Source organism: Labeo rohita, chromosome 4, assembly GCF_022985175.1.
Source record: "Labeo rohita strain BAU-BD-2019 chromosome 4, IGBB_LRoh.1.0, whole genome shotgun sequence".
Classification (NCBI taxonomy): domain Eukaryota; kingdom Metazoa; phylum Chordata; class Actinopteri; order Cypriniformes; family Cyprinidae; genus Labeo; species Labeo rohita.
The window spans coordinates 15,901,318-15,925,906 of NC_066872.1; the positions used below are offsets into that span (position 1 = coordinate 15,901,318).

Genomic DNA, 24,589 nt, shown 5'->3' on the forward strand with positions numbered 1-24,589 from the left:
TATTGATGCACTATTTCCTATTTAATACTGTACAGTCACTTTGTCACAATTCTGTATTGTTAAAGGCGGTATATAAATAAAGGTGACTTGACTTGATTGATTCAAAACTTTTTAGATATTTATACTAGAAATGTTTTTTTTTTTTTTTTTTTTTTTTTGCAGTGCATGCATGTCAGTTGCACTTCATAGGAATCTGCTAAGTGACTTTGCTAACTTTGCATTCTGATCCCACCCCTAAACCTTCAGTGGATTACAGTAAATTGGTTAGAAAATGCCCGTTGTGGTTTAAAATCACCTTGGTGATTGTGAGCATCAAATAGTACAAATGACTATTATAACAGGAAGAGTGAGTGCATGTGTTGACATTTATTCTATAATGTAACTTCCTGAAAAGCAGTTTCACTTCCTTTACGCAAGTCAGAGGAGTTCATCACAACAGTTCTGTGGGAGAAATGGATCTACAAATATAATTTGCAGTGAGTGTTCAATTCTTCTTTAGTGTTTTTCATTGTCATTTTATAATGTGTCATTGGTCACTTTGTTTCTTCTAATATTTTTTTTTAACGTGATAAAGTTTCTTTTTAAGTCAATCATGGAAAGCTGCACATTTAGGTATTGTTAATCTCATTTACTGTGCTTTAATGTCAAAGTCAAGTTTTACTGTAAATTTATCAGATTTTTAAATATATAAATATGTATTTGAATGAGGTGGAATAACATTATTTTTATGTCTTTGGTTGGTAGGTCAGTCTTAGGTTATGTAGTGCTCTATTGTTTACACTTTTGTATAGGGACCAATTCTCACTATTAACTAGTTGATTATTAGTATGCCTATTATCAACATATATTATCATTTGCTGTTTTTTAGTATATATATATAGCACACATTTTGCATATCCATATTCTACATCCTTTTGTTTATTATCATTATAATTTCTGGGAACTATGGTTCACTTAAAGTGGGAACTAAACATTGTTTCCAACTTGAGAACTATATACAATTACAAAAAATCTGTTTATTCCACAGAATCTGTGCCAATATCATGGACCATAACTATGTCAGCATCACCTGACCATGGAGTGTAGTTTTGGCTGCTCCTCAATGCATCCTATAAATGTTGTCATGTGTCTTTACACATACAGTCTGTTTTTCATCAGTAGTAGCATGCCATTTTAATAGGAGGTGCTAAATATTATCTTTAGCTCCTTGCATTCTTTACAATGTAGACAACAGGTTAAGTAAAAATATGAATAAGCAATATAGCACATGTACTGTATTTAGCAAAATGCTCTTCTTTATAGCTAATGCACACCAAATTTGAAATGTATTGTTACATGGCATTGTTTACAAGTTTTACGCATTTTCTCCAGTTTGAAACATTCAATGAGCGATTACGTGAGACATTTCAGTAAGTTGTACTCTTCTTATAATATGCTTATAAGAAGCTGTTTTTGAGTCTGGATGTTCTGGTCTAAAGGCTTCTCACCCTCTTCCCAGATGGGAGGGACTTGAACTAGTTTTGTAAAGAATGGAAAAATACATTCCTGATGTCAGATGCTAAGCAGTTTCCATAGCAGATAATGAAACAGCTGGTTAGTATACTCTCAATGACAAATCTGTAGAAAGCAGTGAGGATAGAGGACTCATACGTGCTCATGCTCATTATTATTCTCAAGCATAAGTATTGTGACACTTTGAGGCTGAAACTATTACTCCACAGCTTCATACCTGACAATTTTGATGCAGAACCATGGGATTAATGCTGCCTTCATGTGCTGTTGGAATTATCCTAAACAGGGCTGTTACTGGGGTTTGTGGGGCCTCGGCGCAGGCTGTACCCAATGGCCCTTTTGAAATTTGATATGTATGTTTGTTCTATTTATTTATTTGTGCTATTTACACAATGTTCATGTTTTTTCAGGTTTGTAGGTGTCAGGTACAGAACCCGAGTAATTAAATGTAAAATAGGACTGCATAGTCCTTCACTGTATGAAAAAAGCAACCCTTCTCAAAGAAAATAGCTGCAGTTGCAAATGTTTTGGTACTCACTAGAGCTGAACCCAACAGGACCCGACGGGTTTGGTTGGGTTCGGGCTTAATTAATATCATTTTACACGGGCTCAGGCCGGGCACGGGCTTGCGCTCCAGCTTGCGCGGTAAATGAGCGGTCATGGTTTGATTAGCGCGAGAAAGATGCAAAAATGGATGTTGAGAAGATGAAACGGAGGCTTGCCTCTGGCGATTACGTTTTGGCAAAATTTACAAAACTTGCACAATTAGCCAGATCAGAAATAAAAAATGCAAATACATATTTTCCATTTTACGAAACATTTTGTCTCAAATTGTTACAGAGCGCGCAGAGATGACGCGTGAAGCATGCGGATCCAAATGCAAACTTTTATTCGAGGGACGAGACAAAGACATGGTCAAAGCAGGCAGGGTCAGAACAATGGCAAACAGGTGTTTAGACAGCAAGACGAAGAGGAATCCCTAACTCGGGCGAGGGTCAATCCACGGCAAACGTAATCCGATGGGCGAGGCAGGAGAATGGTCAGACAGGCGAGAGTTACAATAGGCAGGCGGCGAGACAGACAAAACGTGAAAACTAGACACAGGATAACACAGAGAACGCTTTGTATGAATGCTAGACACAATTCAATACTCGGCAGTGACTGACAGGAAGACCGGGGTTTAAATACTGTCTCTGATTGGGTGCAGGTGATAGGAGCAGTGGCTGATGGGGAATGTAGTCCGGGGTGTGGTATAACGGTCAGTGAGGTGCGAGGTGAGAGCGACATCTGGTGGTGAGCGGTCCGCAGCTCACCGACCAGATCCGTAACACGAATACTAAAAAATGCTATTTTTTTAAAACTAAAAACACTTGTCAGACCAAAAAATTACACTAATGTTGTCCCAAATAGTCAAATACAGTTGTCAGAGCAAAGAATTTCATATTGTTGAAATTTTAAGGCTTTGTAAGTTCCCAGCATGCATTGCAGCATGAATAAATTATCCAGTTACTGTTATAGGATTATTGTTTTGCTGTTTGCTGACTTCATTTAAACTTTTTTTGTTGTTGTTTTGTCATTATTGTTAGTTATTTGTTGTACTGTGACGTACAGATCTAATCTTTTTAATATTTGGCTGACTGCCACTGTTCTTAAGGTTTGTGTATCTAGTTTTGAGGCCTAGATACTTTCAACCAATTATGTTAATTCCCTGGATATCTTAATCTTGTAAAATGCTTTACAAACAAAGACAACGTTGTCTACATATTAGACTAAGTTATTCATAATGTTTATTATGTTCAGATATTCATATAACAAAATATATACAAATTAATACCTAAATAGGGACATAGTAGTATACTTAAAGTATGATATAAAGTTCACTTACGAGTATACTTAAAGTATAAAACTACTAATCTTGTAGTTTACTGAGACTTTACTTCAGAGTGTACTAAAAATGCATAAAAAAGTATTTAAATAGTAAACTATGAGTATACCTATTAGTTCACTTTTAGTATACTTGCAGTACAAACTGAAAACATAGATGTAAACTAGTTGTGTACTCAAAGTTTACTACTGTTATACTTAAAGTATACTTAAAAGTATACTTTTATATACTAGAAAGTGGGCCAATTTAGTCCCAAGGAGTATAAAAGTAGTAAACTGAAAAGTAGTACTGATATTTGTATACTTACTACATAAAGTATCCTTAAAAATATACTTGAACTTTACTTAAGTATACTTAATAAAATAAACTTGAAGTATACTTCTTTTTGGTAAGGGAAGCCAAACGCAACAGTGGCAAAGAACCAAAACTCCATTGGGGACAGAAATGGAGAAGAAAAACCATGGGAGAAACCAGGCTCAGTCGGGGGCCAGTATTCATCTGGCCAGACGAAACCAGCATGGGATGTTTTAATTTCAGCCTGCAACACATATTAGCTTGTGCACAAGATTTGTCTATTTCCTGTGGTCTTGAGCTGATGGCCATCTAGGTTACAAGGCCTTCGCAGGGGATCTGTCTCTGGGGCTTATCTAGTTGACGTGGTCTCCACTGACATTCAGGGCTGTTGAGTTCGTCTCTTGGTGCTGATTCACCATTTGGACTGGATACAGACTGGATCTGGTGGCAACAGTGACCTCGGAATACGAACGAAACAGACTAATATTAGCGTAGATGCTATTCTTCTTACAATATAGCAAGTACATTTGGTGTTATAGGAAGTGTTCCCAGTTACGGTTGGACTAATTAATGCAGCCTAACAATCCTTTAATGGATTTGAATTATAGAAATGTAATAGTGTGTTATGTGTAGCTTTAAACTTGGCGTGTCCAAAAAGGCCATCCTAAATCCCTGTCCTCCTGACTTCTACATCTCAGCCGAGGAGGCAGAATGTATCTCCTGTGTTCCAAGTTCCTTTGATGCGGCCTCCTGTGGTCCAGGTTCCATCTGCACAGCTGCCATGATATCCTGTGCTATTTACTCAGTGGCCATGCCACCACTCTGTACCCCTGAGGTAGAGTTAAGGGTGCTGCCCTAAAGACACACTAGTCTGCCGACACTGCCTTGCTTACCTTTTCAGTGCCAGCCATGTATCCAGGGAGCTCACCCTCCCTCCCCAGTAGTACTCTTTTTGATGCAAGGATACGCCTTCCAGGAGGGGGGAGTACTTTCACAATCTCTGGTCTGTTACATCTGCACTACAGTTACAATCATGATTCTTGCTCCTGTCGTATCTCCAGTGTTACTCCCGAATTCCTGTCTCTGATGTTTTCCTCCTGTGAAATCGAGCAGAAAATGCTTAAGACACAATCTGCTTATTTTTAAATGCAGAAGACATCACTAACTAAATCTCATAGCCACTGGCAACCATCCGTGTTTTTCACTTGATAATTGCATAAGGTGAAGCTCTTGTATTTAAGACATATCTCTGCTTTAAAGGAAAGGAATGCAGGACTCTAATTGTTTTGTTTCGATTGTCACGTTTTCATAATCATTGAAAGACAAAATTGAAATTGAAAATAAAATTTATCACAGAGCCTTAGTCAGATTTTTTTCTTTTTATCCAGCAGCTGTGAATGGTGAATGACAATGTTGTCTGTTAAAGAGCTGCTTGTGGACTCTCTAAGGGAACTGGTAGAAGCTGATCTGAAGGAGTTTCAGTGGCGCTTGAAGAATGATCATAACTGCATATCAAATTCTGAAATGGAGAATGCAGATAGGTTAAAAACAGTGGATATGATGGTGGCATGTTTTGGATCAGAAGAGGCTGTGAAGATCATGGTGGACATCCTGAGGAAGATGAAGCAGAATGATCTGGCTGAGCAGATGGAGAACAAACACAAGCCAGGTAACATTTAATTCCCTGTGATTGTAATGTAACTGACTATTTACGAGTGTGATGTTTAGACATAAACTTTACCCTTATGCTTCCCAGAGAGTGATCCTCTTTCTCTCACTCTCACAGCCCAGGCTGAGGGCAGTATGAAGACATCTGCCTCTGTTGGAGCTGATTTAAAACAGAGCTGGGGTAAATAATATTCACTGTAGTCCCATGTGACATTGGTCTTCTTAATTAAAAATGTTTATATTATGATTCAGTTGCTTGCTAATGTTGACCAATGGGTGGCGTTGTCTCCAGATTTATTTGGTATTGTCAAGGCATGATTACATTCACACATACAAAGGCTCATTTAAGCAGGTCAAAACATACTGTAAATACAGCCTTGCATTCTGTTAAGTGTGCTACATGTCAATGGATTGATAAATCAAAGCATTGTTTAGCTTTGGTCTACTTTGGCCTAAAAATGTGAATAAAATGTTAACAATTCAATGCACCTGGAAAAAAATGGATAAATGAATGAATGAAAACATACATGCATGCATACATACATACATACATACTGAAAACAAGTTGTTGCAAATGAATAGTGCTGTTTTCAGCAGTATGGATTTAATCTGTCTGCACCAGTTAATAATGATTATCATTCTGATATGTAATACATTTTTCTCCTAATCTCATTTAAGTTATTATTATTATTACAGAGCTTCGAAACTTCTTGGAAATGCACAAAACCAACATGAAGAAGAAATCAGAACATATTTTTGAGGGTAACAAAGAAAATGAAGCACATCTCAAGGATGTTTACACAGAACTGTTCATCACAGAGGGAGATATGAAAGACGTCAATCAGGAACATGAGATTCTGAAAATTAATGATGCCTTTAAGAGCAAAAAAACACAGTACATACAAATCAAATGCAATGATATTTTTACTGAACTGAGGAAAAAACATTTTAAAAAGACTGTTTTGACTAAGGGCATCGCTGGCATTGGAAAAACTGTTGCTGTGCACAAGTTCATCTTGGACTGGGCAGATGGAAAAGCCAATCAGGATATAGACTGTGTGTTCCTGCTTCCATTCCGAGAGATTAACTTCATGAAAAATGAAGATTTCAGTCTCCATGAGCTTCTGCTGGAATTTTATCCTGAACTGAAGGACCTGGAGAAATCAAAATTATATACAGAATGTATTCTAGCATTTATTTTTGATGGACTTGATGAGAGTCACCTGTATTTGAATTTTAAAAGTAGATCAATAAATGTTGCTGAAAAAAGATCATCTGTAGATGTGCTGTTTACAAATCTGGTCAAAGGGAATTTGCTTCAAAAAGCTCTGGTCTGGGTGACCTCACGACCAGCTGCAGCAAATCAGATTCCTCGTCGGTATGTGGGTTTGTTCACAGAAGTGCGAGGATTCACTGAACAACAAAAGGAGGAGTACTTCAGAAAGACAATCAAAGATGAGACTATGGCCTCCAGAATCATCTCGCACATTAAGACGTCTCGTAGTCTCTACATCATGTGCCACATTCCTGTGTTCTGCTGGATCACAGCCACAGTTCTTCAGAATATTCTCATCCAGAACAGTGAAGAGAACATCAGCACAACACTCACTGAAATGTACATCCACTTTCTGCTGATACAGATTAACATTAAGAACCAGAAGTATGATGAACAAGAAGAAAGAGAATATACAAAGCTCTTAGATTCCAATAGAGAAATGATTTTGAATTTGGCCAAGCTAGCATTTGAACAGCTGAAACAGGAAAACATTGTGTTTTATGAAAAAGATCTGAAAGCATGTGGTATTGATGTGAGTGAAGGTACTGAGTTCACAGGAATGATTGCTGAGATCTTTAAGAGGGAACACGGACTTCATGAAGCAAAAGTTTTCTGCTTTGTGCATTTAAGTATTCAAGAGTTTCTTGCTGCTGTGCATGTGTTCCTCTGCTACCTGAAGAAGAAAATAGAGGAGCTTTGTTTTTTCTTTGATGAGTCAGAAGAAAATATCACATTGCAAAAGTTACTGCAGAAGGCTGTTAATAAAGCCACGGAGAGTCAGAGAGGACATCTGGACCTGTTTCTGCGGTTTCTAATGGGCATCTCACTGGAATCTAGTCAAACCTTGCTCCAAGGCCTACTCTCACACACTGAAGACACCACAGAGAGCATCAGACAAACAACCATATACATTAAACAAGTACAAGACAAGAATATCTCAGATGAAGCTTTAGTCAACCTGTTTTACTGCTTACTTGAGCTCAAGGATCATTCATTATATGAACAAATACAGAGACATCTCAGTACAGATCCAGGACATCCAGGACTTTCATCTTCAATGTGCACAGTGCTGACCTATGTATTACTGATATCAGAGAAGGTTCTGGAAGAGTTCAACCCAAAGAGGTTTACATCATCATCTTCAGACTACAAGAGACTTGTTCCAGCTGTGAGATGCTGCAGAAAAGCCATGTGAGTCATTTCACTGATCACTGTTTTATCAAATATTTTATTCTACATCACCAATTGAAATACTGTCTGACATATTGTGCTGACTTGATTAGAGGGTACAGTGTATTATTGCAGAAACACTGAACGTCAGAAAATAATCTGAGTAACCTGAGTAATGTGAGTCCATTGTGGTTTGGCAGATTTGACAGCTGTGGTCTTAATGAAACATGCTGTGAAACTGTATCTTCAGCTCTCCTAACATCAAACTCTCATCTGAGAGAGCTGAACCTGAGTAATAATCACCTGCAAGATTCAGGAGTGACGCTGCTCTGTGCTGGAATGAAGAGTCCAAAATGTCAACTGAACATACTGAGGTTTGGCTTTCACATTCACTCATTCTCTGTGTTCAGATATGTGCATGAATAGGTGTTTTATAACTACATCTGACAGATTTTTCCCCCTGTCTATATTGTAGTATGAATGTATCAGTGATGTTTTCTAGTGTTATATAAGCTATAATGTCATTATTCAGCTGAGGAGAAATTTGAATCATTTGAGGAACCAGTTCTCCTTTGGCCTAACAGAACAAACATGGTGTGGTATTGATCAAGATACATCACAACAGCATTAGATGGGAAAGAAGATTTGTAGCATGTTACTTAATTTACATTTAAATGTTACTTACATGGGTGAAAAGTAGCACATGAAACACTGCTTACATTTATATTTTATTCTGTGATAATTATCACCCCATGCCACCCCGGTAGATATCTCCCTGGTTGAGAGTCCAGGATGGTAGTTCACTTTATAGAATTCCTTGTCAGCAAAGTCTAGGAGAGGAGCAGTGACATCATCAACATCAAAAAGCTACAGTATATACAAAATTCAGCAGCACGTCTTCTCACCTATACTCCATCACATCAGCACATTACAGGCATCTTCTATAGTCTGCATTGGCTTCCTGTTCAGTCGCATATTGATTTTAAAACTCTTATTTTAACCTACAAAGCTGTGTATGGATTTGCCCCTTCTTACTGTAAATCTCTGACTTACAAAAATTACGATAAATAGAAAAATAATACTGTTAATACATACAAAATGTCTAGTCATTATTAAATATCACCATTTGAAATACAATTATATAATGAGAAATAAATAATAAACCATTACTATGTGTTCACTATTCAAGCTTCCTGGCTGGTTTAATAACACTCTGCCAATCTATCTAACAGATTTAAACACATTAACATTGTCATGTATATTAGCATACTAAACACTACGAGAGTTGTCAAGACAGAATTTCATTAACTGCAACACTGCTGGAGTGTTACTGTTACTCTGTAGCGTGGACACATGAGCACAGTATTAAAGACTAACAATTTTGCTGTGATGCACTGAAGAATAAACCTGATAAACACATTAATTTTGCTGTTTATTTTGTTCTCTACACAGGCTATGTGGGTGTAATGTCACTGCTCAAGCTTGTGAGAGTTTGTCTTCAGCTCTACAATCATCAAAATCTGTCCTGAGAGAGCTGGACCTGAGTAACAATGACTTAAAAGATTCTGGAGTGCAGCTGCTTTCTGATGTACTGAAGAGTCCAAACTGTCAGCTGAAGATACTGAGGTTTGAGTTAAAATACTTCACTGTTTTTTGTTTGTTTGTTTTGCATCAAGTTAATTACTAAAAAGCATACTAAGATTTAATTTGTATCCATTTGCATCCTATTCAGACTGGCCTTATGTAATCTCACTGCTCATTCTTGTGAGAGTTTGTCATCAGTTTTACAATCTTCAAACTCTGTTCTGAGAGAGCTGGACCTGACTAACAATGACCTGCAGGATTTAGGAGTGAAGCTGCTTTCTGATGGACTAAAGAGCCCAAACTGTCAGCTGGAGATACTGAGGTAAATGGTTTTCTTTAAAACAATTAACAAAATGCTATTACAATAAATATGTAGCATCTGTTCTAAATGGAATGCCAGAACAGATGACAAAAACAACATTGCAGGGATGTGATTTTTTTGTTTGTAAGTGTAAGTGGGAGGGTTGTAAGTGGATTGTATTATTATGGTAAAATGGCCTGAAACTGTTATTTCTTTACTCTTAACATTCAGTTTTTGCTATTTATTTGACTAGTAAAGCTTAGATTTTTTAAGCATAATGGAGTGCAGCAGAGCAGCAAGAAAAACATTAAATACTGGGGACACAATCTGTCCTTATCTGATTATTGTGGGGGACATGACCCACTCAAAGTCTATGGAGGTTACCTTCATTTGCATTCAGGGGAGTGGCTTCATTGCATCAGATATATGTCACTTTGCTCACAGCTGATTGGTACAGTTTGGGTTTGCGATCTCTAATCCAGCATAAAACCTGCTCCAGAGCAGTTTGGCTTAAAGGGTTACACCCCAAAATAAAAATGTTGTGTGACATGTCATTCCAAACTCATAAAAGCTTTGTTCATCTTCAGAACACAATTTAAGATATTTTGAATGAAAACTGGAAGACTTGTCACTGTCCCATTGACTGACAAGTAAATACCATCTGCCATCAGTGGTTCAATCTGTAATTTATGAAGCGACGAGAATACTTTTTATACGCAAAGAAAATAAAAATAATGACTTTATTCAACAATTCGTCTCATCTGCGTCACTGTAGCACCATTTTGGAGAATATTTGCTGGATGCAAACTGTGTATGCTGTTCTGCGTCAGCTTCACCACACCTTTTAAGTTACCATGGTGACAAAACCCGCTCAAAGCCAACCCCTCTTTTAGATCCTGAAAACTCAAGTAAGTTTGCTCAATCTAAATGCAAATTTGCCTGGGTAAAAACTGAAAGCGGCTTTGTGCTACAGGCTACAGATCACTTTTAAACAGTTTTGAGAACAGTAACCTGAGTTTGGAAAAAAATGTGTCTAATTGATTGAGGAAAAACTGTAATTAAATAAATTGTGGAATGTGTATAAAAGGATGTTGATTAAGACAGGATGATTGACAGTCTGGTTTACAGTGACACATAGACATGCAACAGATCACAATTTTAAGACACTGTACAATAGTTTGTCCCAAAATGTGTACCCTCTTTTGCTACACACTCAAATGTTTCTAGTTTTTCTTCACAAAAAGAGAACAATTTTAGGTAAATTTGTATATCTCCCTTATCTATCACACCTGATTAAACTCAACAGCTCATTATCCTAAAGTTGGTGTGTTAGATAAGGGAGAAATACAAAATGTGCGGTGCCGGGAGAGTTTTAGGACATGTTTTAAAACCACTGTTTTAAAGTGTAGTATAAGGAGAAGAATTGGGATACAGCAACTGTAACTTTCTTGATGGATCTACAGGAAGTCAGGTAGGAAATTAAAAGTCTGTTTTTTTTTTGTTTTTTTTTTACACAAATATAGAGTTGTTTGTTAAGCCATAATACCAGTGACAATAACTCCAGTAAAAAGCCATTTCTATCATATAATAAAGATAATGTTTTAGTGGCATTTTAGTTTGTTTTTAATGTTTACAGCATAATTGTGATGTCACATACTTTTAACATAAGATATAAAATATTTTTTTTACATTCAGAATAGACCCTTAGGTCTGCAGACATGACAAGCAGTTTTATGATACTTGAAAAAAATGTGGGTATAAATGCTCAAATAATGTTACATGTAATACTGTCTATTTTAAGTATACACGCTGGTAACACTTCATTTTGATAGTCCACTTTAGACATTCTACTAACAGTAAGTAACTTTGCAACTGCATGTCAACTAGTCATTAGAGTATTAGTAGACTATCTGCTTAATATCTTCTAAACTTTGCAAGTATATGTCAACTTATTCTACTAAACCTAAACCTAACCTAACGGTCTGCTCTGACAGTTAGTAGACATGTAGTTGCATATTAATGAGAATTAGTTGACATTTACTTGCAAAGTTGCTTATAGTTAGTAGAATGTGTAAAGTGGACTATCAAAATAAAAAATATGCTTTATGTAAACACTGGAGGCTGGAAAAATTGAGGTTTCTATACAATGACCTAGAAGGAAAATAACACAGTGAGAGAGATTAAAAATGGCACTTGAAGTGTCATGAGAACCCTTGTTTCAGCACTGGTCTTTCACAACTTAGATCTGAAAATGACTCCAGAAATGGGCATGTAAATCAATGGTAAAAGTGGGAGTGTAGAAGGTGGGAAGAGGGGAGAAAACAACCAATAAAACACAGACCTACAAAACACTAATTATACAGACAAATGAATATTAAACTTGTTATTTATTGTTTACTCTTATTTGAGTTTTTGGTTTATATCATTGTTTGCTGTGCATCACAATAATCTCGTGTTATTGCATTAATGATCAGATTTACCACTGTATCAGCGCCCTAAAATTTGTGCTTATTTCATTTGAAAGAGACATGATATGTGTGGTTCATGTTCGGAGCATGAGAAAATAAGAAATATGTTCAAAAATTTTAAACACACTTGCTCGGCTCTGGATATGAACTATGATTGGCACAGTGAGTGCAGTTAAACTCATGACATTCTTTGCAGAAACTGCTCTCATGCACTGTAAATATTGTTACAGTCTTGTTTACAGAGGTGAATTGACAGCACAGATGCTCTTTCATGAGATTCTTTGCTGTAATACAACCTCATTTATAATACAGTGCAGTGAGTGAATCATAAGAGTTCAATAATATTGAGAAAAGTTGGTCTTTGAACCGGAAGAACAAAATCGCTCCAAATTTTTTTTTTTTTTCCTATAATAATAGACATAATGAGTGCTATTGATTTCATTGAGGTGTAATGCCTGATTTTTAAAAAATAATCAAATCAATTTCAGGTCAAAATGACCCAAGGAAAGGATTAGGATTAAGGTTTCAATCACTGGTGTCTAGTGACAACCTACAAATAAGACTAGATTTGACTTTATTGTCATTGTTTAGAGTACAAGTATAGAGCCAGTGAAATGCAGTTAGCACCTAACCAGAAGTGCAAATAGCAATATGTTTATAAAATAAATTATAATATACTGTAGAAATATATGTATATACAATAATATTTTTATGAACAGCAAAAGTACAGAAGCAGAGATCAGGTCAGTGTGAGAAGTTGTAAATACAAGGTGCAAAAGAGGAGATATAAGCTCAACAGATGCATTATACAAAATATAAAAACACTGAATATGTATATATGATATGCATATGCATGATATAGATATATGTATCATGTACAGTGCAAATGGCATTATGAGGTACAAATGCAAAGAAATGTGTAAAATAGGAGGCATAATACAGTTACAGTTTGAATAAGTAATTTTGTTCCTGTTCTAAAGGAGTATAAATAGCATAAAATGAGTATAAATGTTCTTATTGACTTCACTTTTGTTATTTTTTTACTCAAACGGCAAAATAATTAATAAATGAATAAATAAAAAATACTAATGTCATGTGGACTGTTGCTGTTTTTGTAGGTTGTCTGGCTGTATGGTGACAGAAGAAGGCTGTTGTTATCTCTCTTTAGCTCTGAGTTTAAACCCCTCACACCTGAGAGAGCTGGATCTGAGCTACAATCACCCAGAAGATTCAGGAGTCAAACTACTCTCTGAAAAACTGGAGGATCCAAACTGCTCAGTAGACAAACTCAAGTATGTTGAGCTGGAAGAGTTGTTAAATTTTATTGTTTGAACTTCTCAGAGTGAGTGTGTGTGTGTGTGTGTGTGTGCACCTGGTATTCATCACGTTATGGGGACCAAATGTCCCCACAAGGATAGTAATACCAGTAAATTTTGACCTTGTGGGGACATTTGTGAGGTCCCCATGATAAAAAACAGGCTTATAAATCATGCACAATGATTTTTTTTTTGAGAAAGTAAAAGTGTAAACAGTCTCCTGTGAGGGCTAGGTTTAGGTGTAGGGTAGGTGTAGGGTGACAGAAAATACGGTTTGTACAGTATAAAAACCATTACGTCTATGGAATGTCCCCATAAAACATGTAAACCCAACATGTGTGTGTGTGTGTGTGTGTGTGCACAGTAGGTAGTCAACCAAAATGCCTATTACCACCATGTGTACCCAGTCACATAAAACTCGTCTGTAAAATCCCTACCAGGTGGCACAAAGGGATGATTGGCACCATTGCTTTGTAAGGCTGGAATTGGGACATTGACATTTACATTTGAAAACAAAATAATGAATTAAATTACTGGTAATGAAGTAATAGTAGTATGCTCTCTATATAGCCTATGTATAGCTCTTATATATAGTCTCATATTGTGGGAAAAGAGAGACAGGTGTAAACAGAGCAACCTCAAAGTGAATCGCTAACAACAAGGGCAGTCAGCTCCCTCTAGAGCCGATCTACCGGGTTTTATTCTTTCTCTCTTCCCACTCGTCACAGGAAATTTTCTGCATTTTACTCATTCTTTATGATTTATAAGCTTTTGTACCGATGGACCTCACCATGACACAAGTCCCCATGAGTCTGTGTGTATTCAGGTTTAAGTCCCCACCAGGTTATATAAACCAAAACACACACACACACACACACACACAGAGACAAACATTTTTTCATGAAGAAAAAGATGCATTTGACACTTTGAAGCAGGTGTTCATTTCGCATCTCACTGCTGGTGTTTCTTCAAGCTCTTGTGAGTTTGTGAGGAAGAAAATATTGGTGTAGAATCCCTGTACTTTAGACCAGTTCAGTCTCTGTGTTAAAGGGGTCATATGATGCATTTCCATGTGATGTAACTGTTTGTCCATGCATAAGATCTGCAAAGTTACAAAGATCAAAGTCTTTCACAAATATGTCACTATGCAGAAATATTTGCATGATGCTGCCCAAATGTATATGGCAAAGAAAAAAGATGTGGTTTTGGATATCGCAGTAGTTTTGTTGCCACCATGTGGAGAAGAAGCAGTCTGTTTCTATGCAAAAGAAAAATCACTTTATTGGGCTTTTTGAAAGTGGACGCAATTAGGAATCAGTGGTCAAGACAGCTTGTTTTATTCTAAAGTAATCAAAGCCACTACTATTGATGCCAGGTGGGGCAATTAGCCTGCTGTTGAATCCGGAAGTTGATTGCTTGCACCTGAGGAAGTTTATAATGGTATACTCTAGGGGGCTGATCACTTTACCAAACCAGACATTTCACTAATTAATTTTTTTAATAATCCTCCAGAAATTTTTTAAATGATAATTTTACTTTAATGATGAGGGTTATAATTTGTACATGCAGCTCAAAAAAGTTAGACTTAATTTATTTTATTTTCCTGGGTGTTATATGATAAAAGATTAAGGTTTTCACAGGGTATAATGATTTTCTATAGATACTGTATTTTCAACCCTCATTCTGAACCTATCTAAAATGGGTTTTTAATGGACGGGTCTTTTAAACTTTTTACAAGATGTAATATATGTCTCAGGTGTTCCCAGAATGTGTCTGTGAAGTTCGAAATACCCCACAGATCATTTATTATATCATTTCGAAAATGCTTATACTGTGTGGTAGCAGAAACATGCTGTTTTTGTGCATGTCTCCTTAAATACAAATGAGCTTCTGCTCCACCCCACCTATTCCAGAACCAGCCATTACAGCTTATATCTCTGCTAAAAAAACAATCATGCATTTGAGGGCATGTAGTTTACATTTTTGATATATGGTTTTCTGAGCAAACACATCCAAAGCATGCACACAGAAAGTTGATCAACGGTCACTTAGGTTTTTTGTGAGCTCTCCATAACATTGTGCCTCATTTACAAAACAAAATGCTCCGATCAATCCTCTGACATGATGCGGGGTGCCATTAAAAATAAACTGTCCACTTATTCTTTATGCTGAGATCCTTCTGTACAACATCTGTATAAAGCCACGAACAAGCTGTTTAAACAAAATGTGTCAAAGCGAATGTTCTTCACTCTATTTATTTGTCATTCCTCATTGTAACTTTGGTTAACATTTTAAGCTATTAAACTTGCAGGATGCTTTAATGGTAAAAAAAGACCTCTAAAATGCTAAAAGATCAAGGCAAATTTGATTTCTCATATTATGACCCCTTTAAAGCACTGATGTATGTGTGTGTTTACTGACTGAATGTGACTCTGTGTTTCATAGTGTGGGTCATCGAGGAGAGTCCAGGATTACAACAGGACTACAGAAATGTACGTGTACACACTCACACACAGTTAAACTTTTTTATCATATTTTTTATCTCTTAACCCTAACACAACCCATAATCCATTAACCGTCACAGAAAATGTGATAGCAATCCGTTCAATTTCTTATCTCTGTTGCTTCTTACTTGTGTGAGCGTGTATTGAACTCAAAAAACATTCCAAAGTCCAGTTATTGTCATGATCTGGGCTGTGGGGCTTCCCTCAGCCACCTGAGGTCGCTGGTTTCCCTGCACTGCACTTCCCTGATTGTACACCTGTCTTGTCATTAGCACTCATCTAAGCTCTCACCTGTTCACAATTACCTGGTCTATAAGAACTCTCATTTCCCACTACTCATTCTGGCTGCATTGTCTTCGAGTGTGTTTCTGTTCTGTTTATTTTTTGATCTTAGATTCCAGTTGTGTTGTGCCGTGTTGGCCTTTGGTTTATGTTCATTTGTGTTTTGTTTAATTAAAATCCCTTCCCTGCATTTGGACCCAGACCTCCTTTTGCCCGTGACAGAATGCAGCCAGCACCGATGGGCCCAGCGGGGAGGAATTTAGTTTTTTTTTTTTAGGGAGGCGGCGACCACCCGCTCTGTTCCCGAAACGGCGGGGATGTCCTTCGAGGCGGCGTCGGCCGCTCGTTTCGAGTTCATCTATGCCTGTCTGGCGGGGATGGACACCTGTAGGGCAGAGGCTGCGCAGATGCGGCCCTGCTTTCTGGCGGGGCGGAGACGCTCTTCCGCGGGCAGGCGGCGGCGACCGCTATCTCCGTTCCTGACGCGGCGGCGACCGCTCTCTCTGTTCCTGATGTGGCGGCGACCGACCGCTCTCTGTTCCTGACGCGGCGGCGACCGCTATCTCCTGTCCGGACGCGGCGGCGACCGCTCTCTCTGTTCCTGACGCGGCGGCGACCGCTATCTCCTGTCCGGACGCGCCGGTGACCGCGCTTGTTGTTCTGGAAGCGGCGGTGACCGCGCTCTCTGTTCCTGACGCGGCGGCGACCGCTCTCTCTGTTCCTGACGCGGCGGCGACCGCTCTCTCTGTTCCTGACGCGGCGGTGACCGCTCTCTCTGTTCCTGACGCGGCGGCGACCGCTATCTCTCCTGTCCGGACGCGGCGGCGACCGCTCTCTCTGTTCCTGACGCGGCGGCGACCGCTCTCTCTGTTCCTGACGCGGCGGCGACCGCTATCTCCTGTCCGGACGCGGCGGCGACCGCTCTCTCTGTTCCTGACGCGGCGGCGACCGCTATCTCCTGTCCGGACGCGGCGGTGACCGCGCTCTCTGTTCCTGACGCGGCGGCGACCGTTCTCTCTGTTCCTGACGCGGCGGCGACCGCTCTCTCTGTTCCTGACGCGGCGGTGACCGCTCTCTCTGTTCCTGACGCGGCGGCGACCGCTATCTCCTGTCCGGACGCGGCGGCAACCGCTCTCTCTGTTCCTGACGCGGCGGCGACCGCTATCTCCTGTCCGGACGCGCCGGTGACCGCGCTTGTTGTTCTGGAAGCGGCGGTGACCGCGCTCTCTGTTCCTGACGCGGCGGCGACCGCTATCTCCTGTCCGGACGCGGCGGTGACCCCTCTCTCTGTTCCTGACGCGGCAGTGACCGCTATCCCCGTTCCGGACGCGGCGGTGACCGCTATCCCCGTTCCGGACGCGGCGGTGACCGCTATCCCCGTTCCGGACGCGGCGGTGACCGCTATCCCGTTCCGGACGCGGCGGTGACCGCTATCCCGTTCCGGACGCGGCGGTGACCGCTCTCTCTGTTCCTGATGCGGCGGCGACCGCTCTCTCCGTTCCTGACGCGGCGGCGACCGCTCTCTCTGTTCCTGACGCGGCGGCGACCGCTATCTCCTGTCCGGACGCGGCGGCGACCGCTCTCTCTGTTCCTGACGCGGCGGCGACCGCTATCTCCTGTCCGGACGCGCCGGTGACCGCGCTTGTTGTTCTGGAAGCGGCGGTGACCGCTCTCTGTTCCTGACGCGGCGGCGACCGCTATCTCCTGTCCGGACGCGGCGGCGACCGCCCTCTCTGTTCCGGACGCGGCGGTGACCCCTCTCTCTGTTCCGGACGCGGCGGTGACCGCTATCCCCGTTCCGGACGCGGCGGTCACCGCTATCCCCGTTCCGGACGCGGCGGTGACCGCTATCCCCGTTCCGGACGCGGCGGTGACCGCTATCCCGTTCCGGACGCGGCGGTGACCGCTATCTCTGTTGACGCGGCGGTGACCGCGCTTGTTGTTCTGGAAGCGGCGGTGACCGCGCTCTCTGTTCCTGACGCGACGGTGACCGCGGACGTTCCACTGGTGGCGAGGCCAGCTCACGTTCCCCTGGCGGCAGTGTCCACTGACGTTCCTCCGCTGCACGGGCCTGGCCCGCCATCCCTCCCCCTGATGCACCTTCCACCGTTCCTCCTCCCTCCAGACTTTTTTTTTTTGGGAACGTCTGGAAGCCGTTCCCTTGAGAGGGGGTACTGTCATGATCTGGGCTGTGGGGCTTCCCTCAGCCACCTGAGGTCGCTGGTTTCCCTGCACTGCACTTCCCTGATTGTACACCTGTCTTGTCATTAGCACTCATCTAAGCTCTCACCTGTTCACAATTACCTGGTCTATAAGAACTCTCATTTCCCACTACTCATTCTGGCTGCATTGTCTTCGAGTGTGTTTCTGTTCTGTTTATTTTTTGATCTTAGATTCCAGTTGTGTTGTGCCGTGTTGGCCTTTGGTTTATGTTCATTTGTGTTTTGTTTAATTAAAATCCCTTCCCTGCATTTGGACCCAGACCTCCTTTTGCCCGTGACAGTTATTTCCTTTAAGCAAGTTTAATAAAAAAAAATAATAATAACAAAAAACAGAAAACTTTCAGCTTTTTTACAACAAAACCATAATTTAGTATGATTTATAAGCTGATTTCCTTGTGGGGCTCACCAAAATGGCCCCACAATGTCACAATGTAATTTACTACCTTTTTGCAGACATTTGGTTAAACATGTACACACACACATGCTTTAGTGGTTGTTGTTGTTTTAAATGTCTGTCCTCTTGTGTCCAGATGCCTGTTTTCTCACACTGGATCCAAACACAGCAAACAAGCGTCTCATTCTGTCTGAGGAGAACAGAGAGGCAAAATGTGTCGAAGAGTATCAGTCATATCCTGATCATCCAGAGAGATTTGATTATTGGGAGCAGGTGCTGTGTAAAGAGAGTGTGTGTGGACGCTGTTACTGGGAGATTGAGTGGAGTGGACGTGTGTGTATATCAGTGTCATATAAGAGCATCAGCAGGAAGGGATGGGGTAATCAGTGTTGGTTTGGAGGTAAAGATGAGTCCTGGAGTTTGTCCTGCTTTCCTTCCAGATGCACATTTTGGCACAATAACATGCAGACTAATCTCCCTGTGAAGTCCGTCAGCAGTAGAATAGGAGTGTATGTAGATCACAGTGCAGGAACTCTGTCCTTCTACAGCGTCTCTGACACAATGAGCCTCATCCACACAGTCCAGACCACATTCACTCAGCACCTCTATCCTGGGTTTAGGGTTTATGGATCAGTGAAACTGTATATACAGAACAGATTTTAAAGAAATTATCTTAGTTTTAGGCTTAGATTAGTTTAGTTGCCTCACATGATCCAAGTTAGCCGTTATGCTTTTTGTAATGGTAAGTACTACCAATATTAAGTCTCTTCTTTTCTCTTCATGACATCAATACTGCATCTGAACTGCTGTGAGTGAATATATATGACCATATTAGCCCGAAGGACCCTTTTATGATGAAATGGTTTGTTGTGTAAGAGTTTAGCGTTTTTTTTTTTTTGTTTGTTTGTTTTTCAATTCAGTAACCGTGAAAGCCAAGTATATATGTGTAAACAAAAAAAAAAAAAAAAAACCTTTTAGTCAGCAGCGACGTTGCAGAAATAGAAACCATTTCTAAAATAGAAACATTGTGTGTCGCCTTTGCAGCTGGTTAGGACAAAAAGTCTCATTTAACATGGAAAAAAAGAGTGTTTATTGTGTGTTGTGGCATTGTGTTCATGTGTTGTTTCTGTGTGCAGTGTGTAAAATAAAATAAACGCGCACACACGTTTCGACTATCAGTCAACTATAGGTAAGACTTGATGAATCTCATTCGATTATGTAAATCTATAGTGTTTAGGGATTACCTAATATATATTTTATGTAAATACCAGTGGTTGCATTTGACTTTCCCATTTTACATCATTTTAATGGCGCCGGTGACCGCGCTTGTTGTTCTGGAAGCGGCGGTGACCGCGCTCTCTGTTCCTGACGCGGCGGCGACCGCTATCTCCTGTCCGGACGCGGCGGTGACCCCTCTCTCTGTTCCTGACGCGGCAGTGACCGCTATCCCCGTTCCGGACGCGGCGGTGACCGCTATCCCGTTCCGGACGCGGCGGTGACCGCTATCCCCGTTCCGGACGCGGCGGTGACCGCTATCCCCGTTCCGGACGCGGCGGTGACCGCTCTCTCTGTTCCTGATGCGGCGGCGACCGCTCTCTCCGTTCCTGACGCGGCGGCGACCGCTCTCTCTGTTCCTGACGCGGCGGCGACCGCTATCTCCTGTCCGGACGCGGCGGCGACCGCTATCTCTGTTCCTGACGCGGCGGCGACCGCTATCTCCCTGTCCGGACGCGCCGGTGACCGCGCTTGTTGTTCTGGAAGCGGCGGTGACCGCGCTCTCTGTTCCTGACGCGGCGGCGACCGCTATCTCCTGTCCGGACGCGGCGGCGACCGCCCTCTCTGTTCCGGACGCGGCGGTGACCCCCTCTCTCTGTTCCGGACGCGGCGGTGACCGCTATCCCCGTTCCGGACGCGGCGGTGACCGCTATCCCCGTTCCGGACGCGGCGGTGACCGCTATCCCCGTTCCGGACGCGGCGGTGACCACTATCTCTGTTCCGGACGCGGCGGTGACCGCGCTTGTTGTTCTGGAAGCGGCGGTGACCGCGCTCTCTGTTCCTGACGCGACGGTGACCGCGGACGTTCCACTGGTGGCGAGGCCAGCTCACGTTCCCCTGGCGGCAGTGTCCACTGACGTTCCTCCGCTGCACGGGCCTGGCCCGCCATCCCTCCCCCTGATGCACCTTCCACCGTTCCTCCTCCCTCCAGACTTTTTTTTTTTGGGAACGTCTGGAAGCCGTTCCCTTGAGAGGGGGTACTGTCATGATCTGGGCTGTGGGGCTTCCCTCAGCCACCTGAGGTCGCTGGTTTCCCTGCACTGCACTTCCCTGATTGTACACCTGTCTTGTCATTAGCACTCATCTAAGCTCTCACCTGTTCACAATTACCTGGTCTATAAGAACTCTCATTTCCCACTACTCATTCTGGCTGCATTGTCTTCGAGTGTGTTTCTGTTCTGTTTATTTTTTGATCTTAGATTCCAGTTGTGTTGTGCCGTGTTGGCCTTTGGTTTATGTTCATTTGTGTTTTGTTTAATTAAAATCCCTTCCCTGCATTTGGACCCAGACCTCCTTTTGCCCGTGACAGTTATTTCCTTTAAGCAAGTTTAATAAAAAAAAATAATAATAACAAAAAACAGAAAACTTTCAGCTTTTTTACAACAAAACCATAATTTAGTATGATTTATAAGCTGATTTCCTTGTGGGGCTCACCAAAATGGCCCCACAATGTCACAATGTAATTTACTACCTTTTTGCAGACATTTGGTTAAACATGTACACACACACATGCTTTAGTGGTTGTTGTTGTTTTAAATGTCTGTCCTCTTGTGTCCAGATGCCTGTTTTCTCACACTGGATCCAAACACAGCAAACAAGCGTCTCATTCTGTCTGAGGAGAACAGAGAGGCAAAATGTGTCGAAGAGTATCAGTCATATCCTGATCATCCAGAGAGATTTGATTATTGGGAGCAGGTGCTGTGTAAAGAGAGTGTGTGTGGACGCTGTTACTGGGAGATTGAGTGGAGTGGACGTGTGTGTATATCAGTGTCATATAAGAGCATCAGCAGGAAGGGATGGGGTAATCAGTGTTGGTTTGGAGGTAAAGATGAGTCCTGGAGTTTGTCCTGCTTTCCTTCCAGATGCACATTTTGGCACAATAACATGCAGACTAATCTCCCTGTGAAGTCCGTCAGCAGTAGAATAGGAGTGTATGTAGATCACAGTGCAGGAACTCTGTCCTTCTACAGCGTCTCTGACACAATGAGCCTCATCCACACAGTCCAGACCACATTCACTCAGCACCTCTATCCTGGGTTTAGGGTTTATGGATCAGTGAAACTGTATATACAGAACAGATTTTAAAGAAATTATCTTAGTTTTAGGCTTAGATTAGTTTAGTTGCCTCACATGATCCAAGTTAGCCGTTATGCTTTTTGTAATGGTAAGTACTACCAATATTAAGTCTCTTCTTTTCTCTTCATGACATCAATACTGCATCTGAACTGCTGTGAGTGAATATATATGACCATATTAGCCCGAAGGACCCTTTTATGATGAAATGGTTTGTTGTGTAAGAGTTTAGCGTTTTTTTTTTTTTGTTTTTTTTTTTTTGTTTTTTGTTTTTCAATTCAGTAACCGTGAAAGCCAAGTATATATGTGTATAATTGTCAAAAAAAAAAAACCGCTTTAGTCAGCAGCGACGTTGCAGAAATAGAAACCATTTCTAAAATAGAAACATTGTGTGTCGCCTTTGCAGCTGGTTAGGACAAAAAGTCTCATTTAACATGGAAAAAAAGAGTGTTTATTGTGTGTTGTGGCATTGTGTTCATGTGTTGTTTCTGTGTGCAGTGTGTAAAATAAAATAAACGCGCACACACGTTTCGACTATCAGTCAACTATAGGTAAGACTTGATGAATCTCATTCGATTATGTAAATCTATAGTGTTTAGGGATTACCTAATATATATTTTATGTAAATACCAGTGGTTGCATTTGACTTTCCCATTTTACATCATTTTAATGGACAGATTCGTAAAAGTTCCATCAAGATTTTGATAAGTCAGTGTTCCTTCAGTCCTAATGTAGTCAGCTGCAAGCTCCTAAGCAGGAAAAAGGAACTGAGGTGTTATCTAAGCAGTTCTCAAATGGGCTCTGAAAAGAGCATCAGGTTTGCCTTTAGATAGGATATTCTGAAATTCTGTAGCCCAACCATGCAGCATTTTGAAGCAGAGACACGGTCATCAATGCCCAAAAACCAAGGCACACAATGTGTCCTTAATTGGGTAGTTTATTTATGAGTTGATTTCTTTCAGCAGCACATGGTTCTGTACTGATTTATTTTGAATGGAAGAGTGCCTATTGACATTAGTGTGAAAGGCCTGCAGATTATCTAGTTGATAGGCACTACTCACTACAAACATTAAATATTTGTTTTATTGCTGGATCAACTTGGCATTTTTTTTCCATCCTGCTGTACTAAATGTTATTCCACCTAGTTTTAGTCTAATCACTTATTATAGTGTGTTGTGTCAGTAATATTTTGCATTACTAAGCCTGATCTACAGAAGACAAAGATTCATGCAGTGCATGATGGGAGCTAAGGATGCTAGGCTTAATAAATTGTTTAATAAATTGTAAATAATGGCTAATATGCCCTTACTATTTGTTCACTTAATCGTTTCTAAAAGGTTATTATTTACACTGTATATTGGTTTGTTTAGCAGTTGTTCTGTATTATATTTCAGGATTTTTTTTTTACTATATCCACAAGTTTCCAACGCCCCATGAGACCTTGCATCAAAAGTGGGAGCGTCTTCCGGTTTAAAGTAAACAAGAGGGATGTGACACTCATTCATTCAACAGCTGACAGGAGTCACCGGCAAATGAAGCCTCGTGAAGCACCGAGACTTTCCTCTGACTGTTTCGTGAAAAGATTCAAAGCTTAGAGAGTGACGAAAACAGCGCGATCTGGTGGTTAGTAAAAAATAAAGCAGCCAAAAGACTAAAGCTTCGTCGGAAGACGCATTCACCACAATTTCCATATTGGTCCATGTTATATGCACAAATAAAAGCCTAAACATGTGTGTGTTTGTTTGTTGAATTTCTGACTCTGATAAATTAATTTACCCATTGAATAGTGCCATTAAATGTCAGTATGAATATCAATATGATGTAATAGAAGAATAATGTACACATATATTAATTGCATTTATATGGCATATATTTAATTTTCCTGAAATAATTTGTATTCTTCATATTACTTGTATGACTGGGTATTTAAAAATGTAATGATAGGTCCCAATGAAAATGTACTGGCAAAGTAAGATCTGGGGGTCGAACATTAGGACACGCAAAGTGAATCGCGCACATGACTGGACAGAAAGTGAGGCTTTTACTAAAGGGATTTCTACGTTAACAAGCCTCAAATCGAAGCTTCATCTGGCATCTGCCCTTTAACACAAGCTCTGATGTCTCGGTTCAAATATCATTTCACTAGTTGACAGTCATTCAAGATTTAGCGATCCAAACTTGCTAATGATGTGGGAACACAAATTTGAAAAGCATATGTTGTGCATATAAGAACGTAATGGCATCTCTCATAAAGGTGTGCATCTTTACAAAGTAAACAATGGTCTAAAAAACACTTAGCCTCTTTGCTAATTAGCACACAAATACTATTGGTATACTACGTCCGCCGCCTCACCGGAAGTTGTAC

At 40.8% G+C, this 24,589-nt stretch overlaps 1 protein-coding gene across 4 annotated transcripts; it reads left to right on the top strand.

The window, feature by feature from the left end:
* Positions 1–411: 411 nt before the first annotated feature.
* LOC127164623 (NACHT, LRR and PYD domains-containing protein 12) lies at positions 412–22,475 on the top strand. Of its 4 annotated transcripts, none has more exons than XM_051108649.1 (10): positions 412–476; positions 5,083–5,360; positions 5,448–5,540; positions 6,056–7,826; positions 8,006–8,179; positions 9,258–9,431; positions 9,538–9,711; positions 13,277–13,450; positions 15,920–15,966; positions 21,710–22,475. In XM_051108649.1, exons 2-10 carry the CDS (start codon positions 5,096–5,098, stop codon positions 22,234–22,236), a joined length of 3,399 nt encoding a protein of 1,132 aa, XP_050964606.1. In that variant the 5' UTR covers positions 412–476; positions 5,083–5,095; the 3' UTR covers positions 22,237–22,475. The 4 variants fall into 4 exon arrangements, with proteins under 4 accessions (XP_050964606.1, XP_050964604.1, XP_050964607.1 ...); XM_051108647.1 differs by lacking the exon at positions 21,710–22,475 and adding an exon at positions 19,013–20,159; XM_051108650.1 differs by lacking the exon at positions 21,710–22,475 and adding an exon at positions 19,013–20,159 and having other exon boundaries at positions 5,478–5,540.
* The last annotated feature ends 2,114 nt before the right edge of the window (positions 22,476–24,589 follow it).

Excerpts from the sequence above, each read along its gene's own strand:
- LOC127164623 (XM_051108649.1), top strand. The coding sequence starts at position 5,096 with ATGACAATGTTGTCTGTTAAAGAGCTGCTTGTGGACTCTCTAAGGGAA. Across the intron at positions 5,361-5,447 it reads GGAGAACAAACACAAGCCAG|AGAGTGATCCTCTTTCTCTC; the intron begins GTAACATTTAAT and ends TATGCTTCCCAG. Across the intron at positions 8,180-9,257 it reads TGTCAACTGAACATACTGAG|GCTATGTGGGTGTAATGTCA; the intron begins GTTTGGCTTTCA and ends TTCTCTACACAG.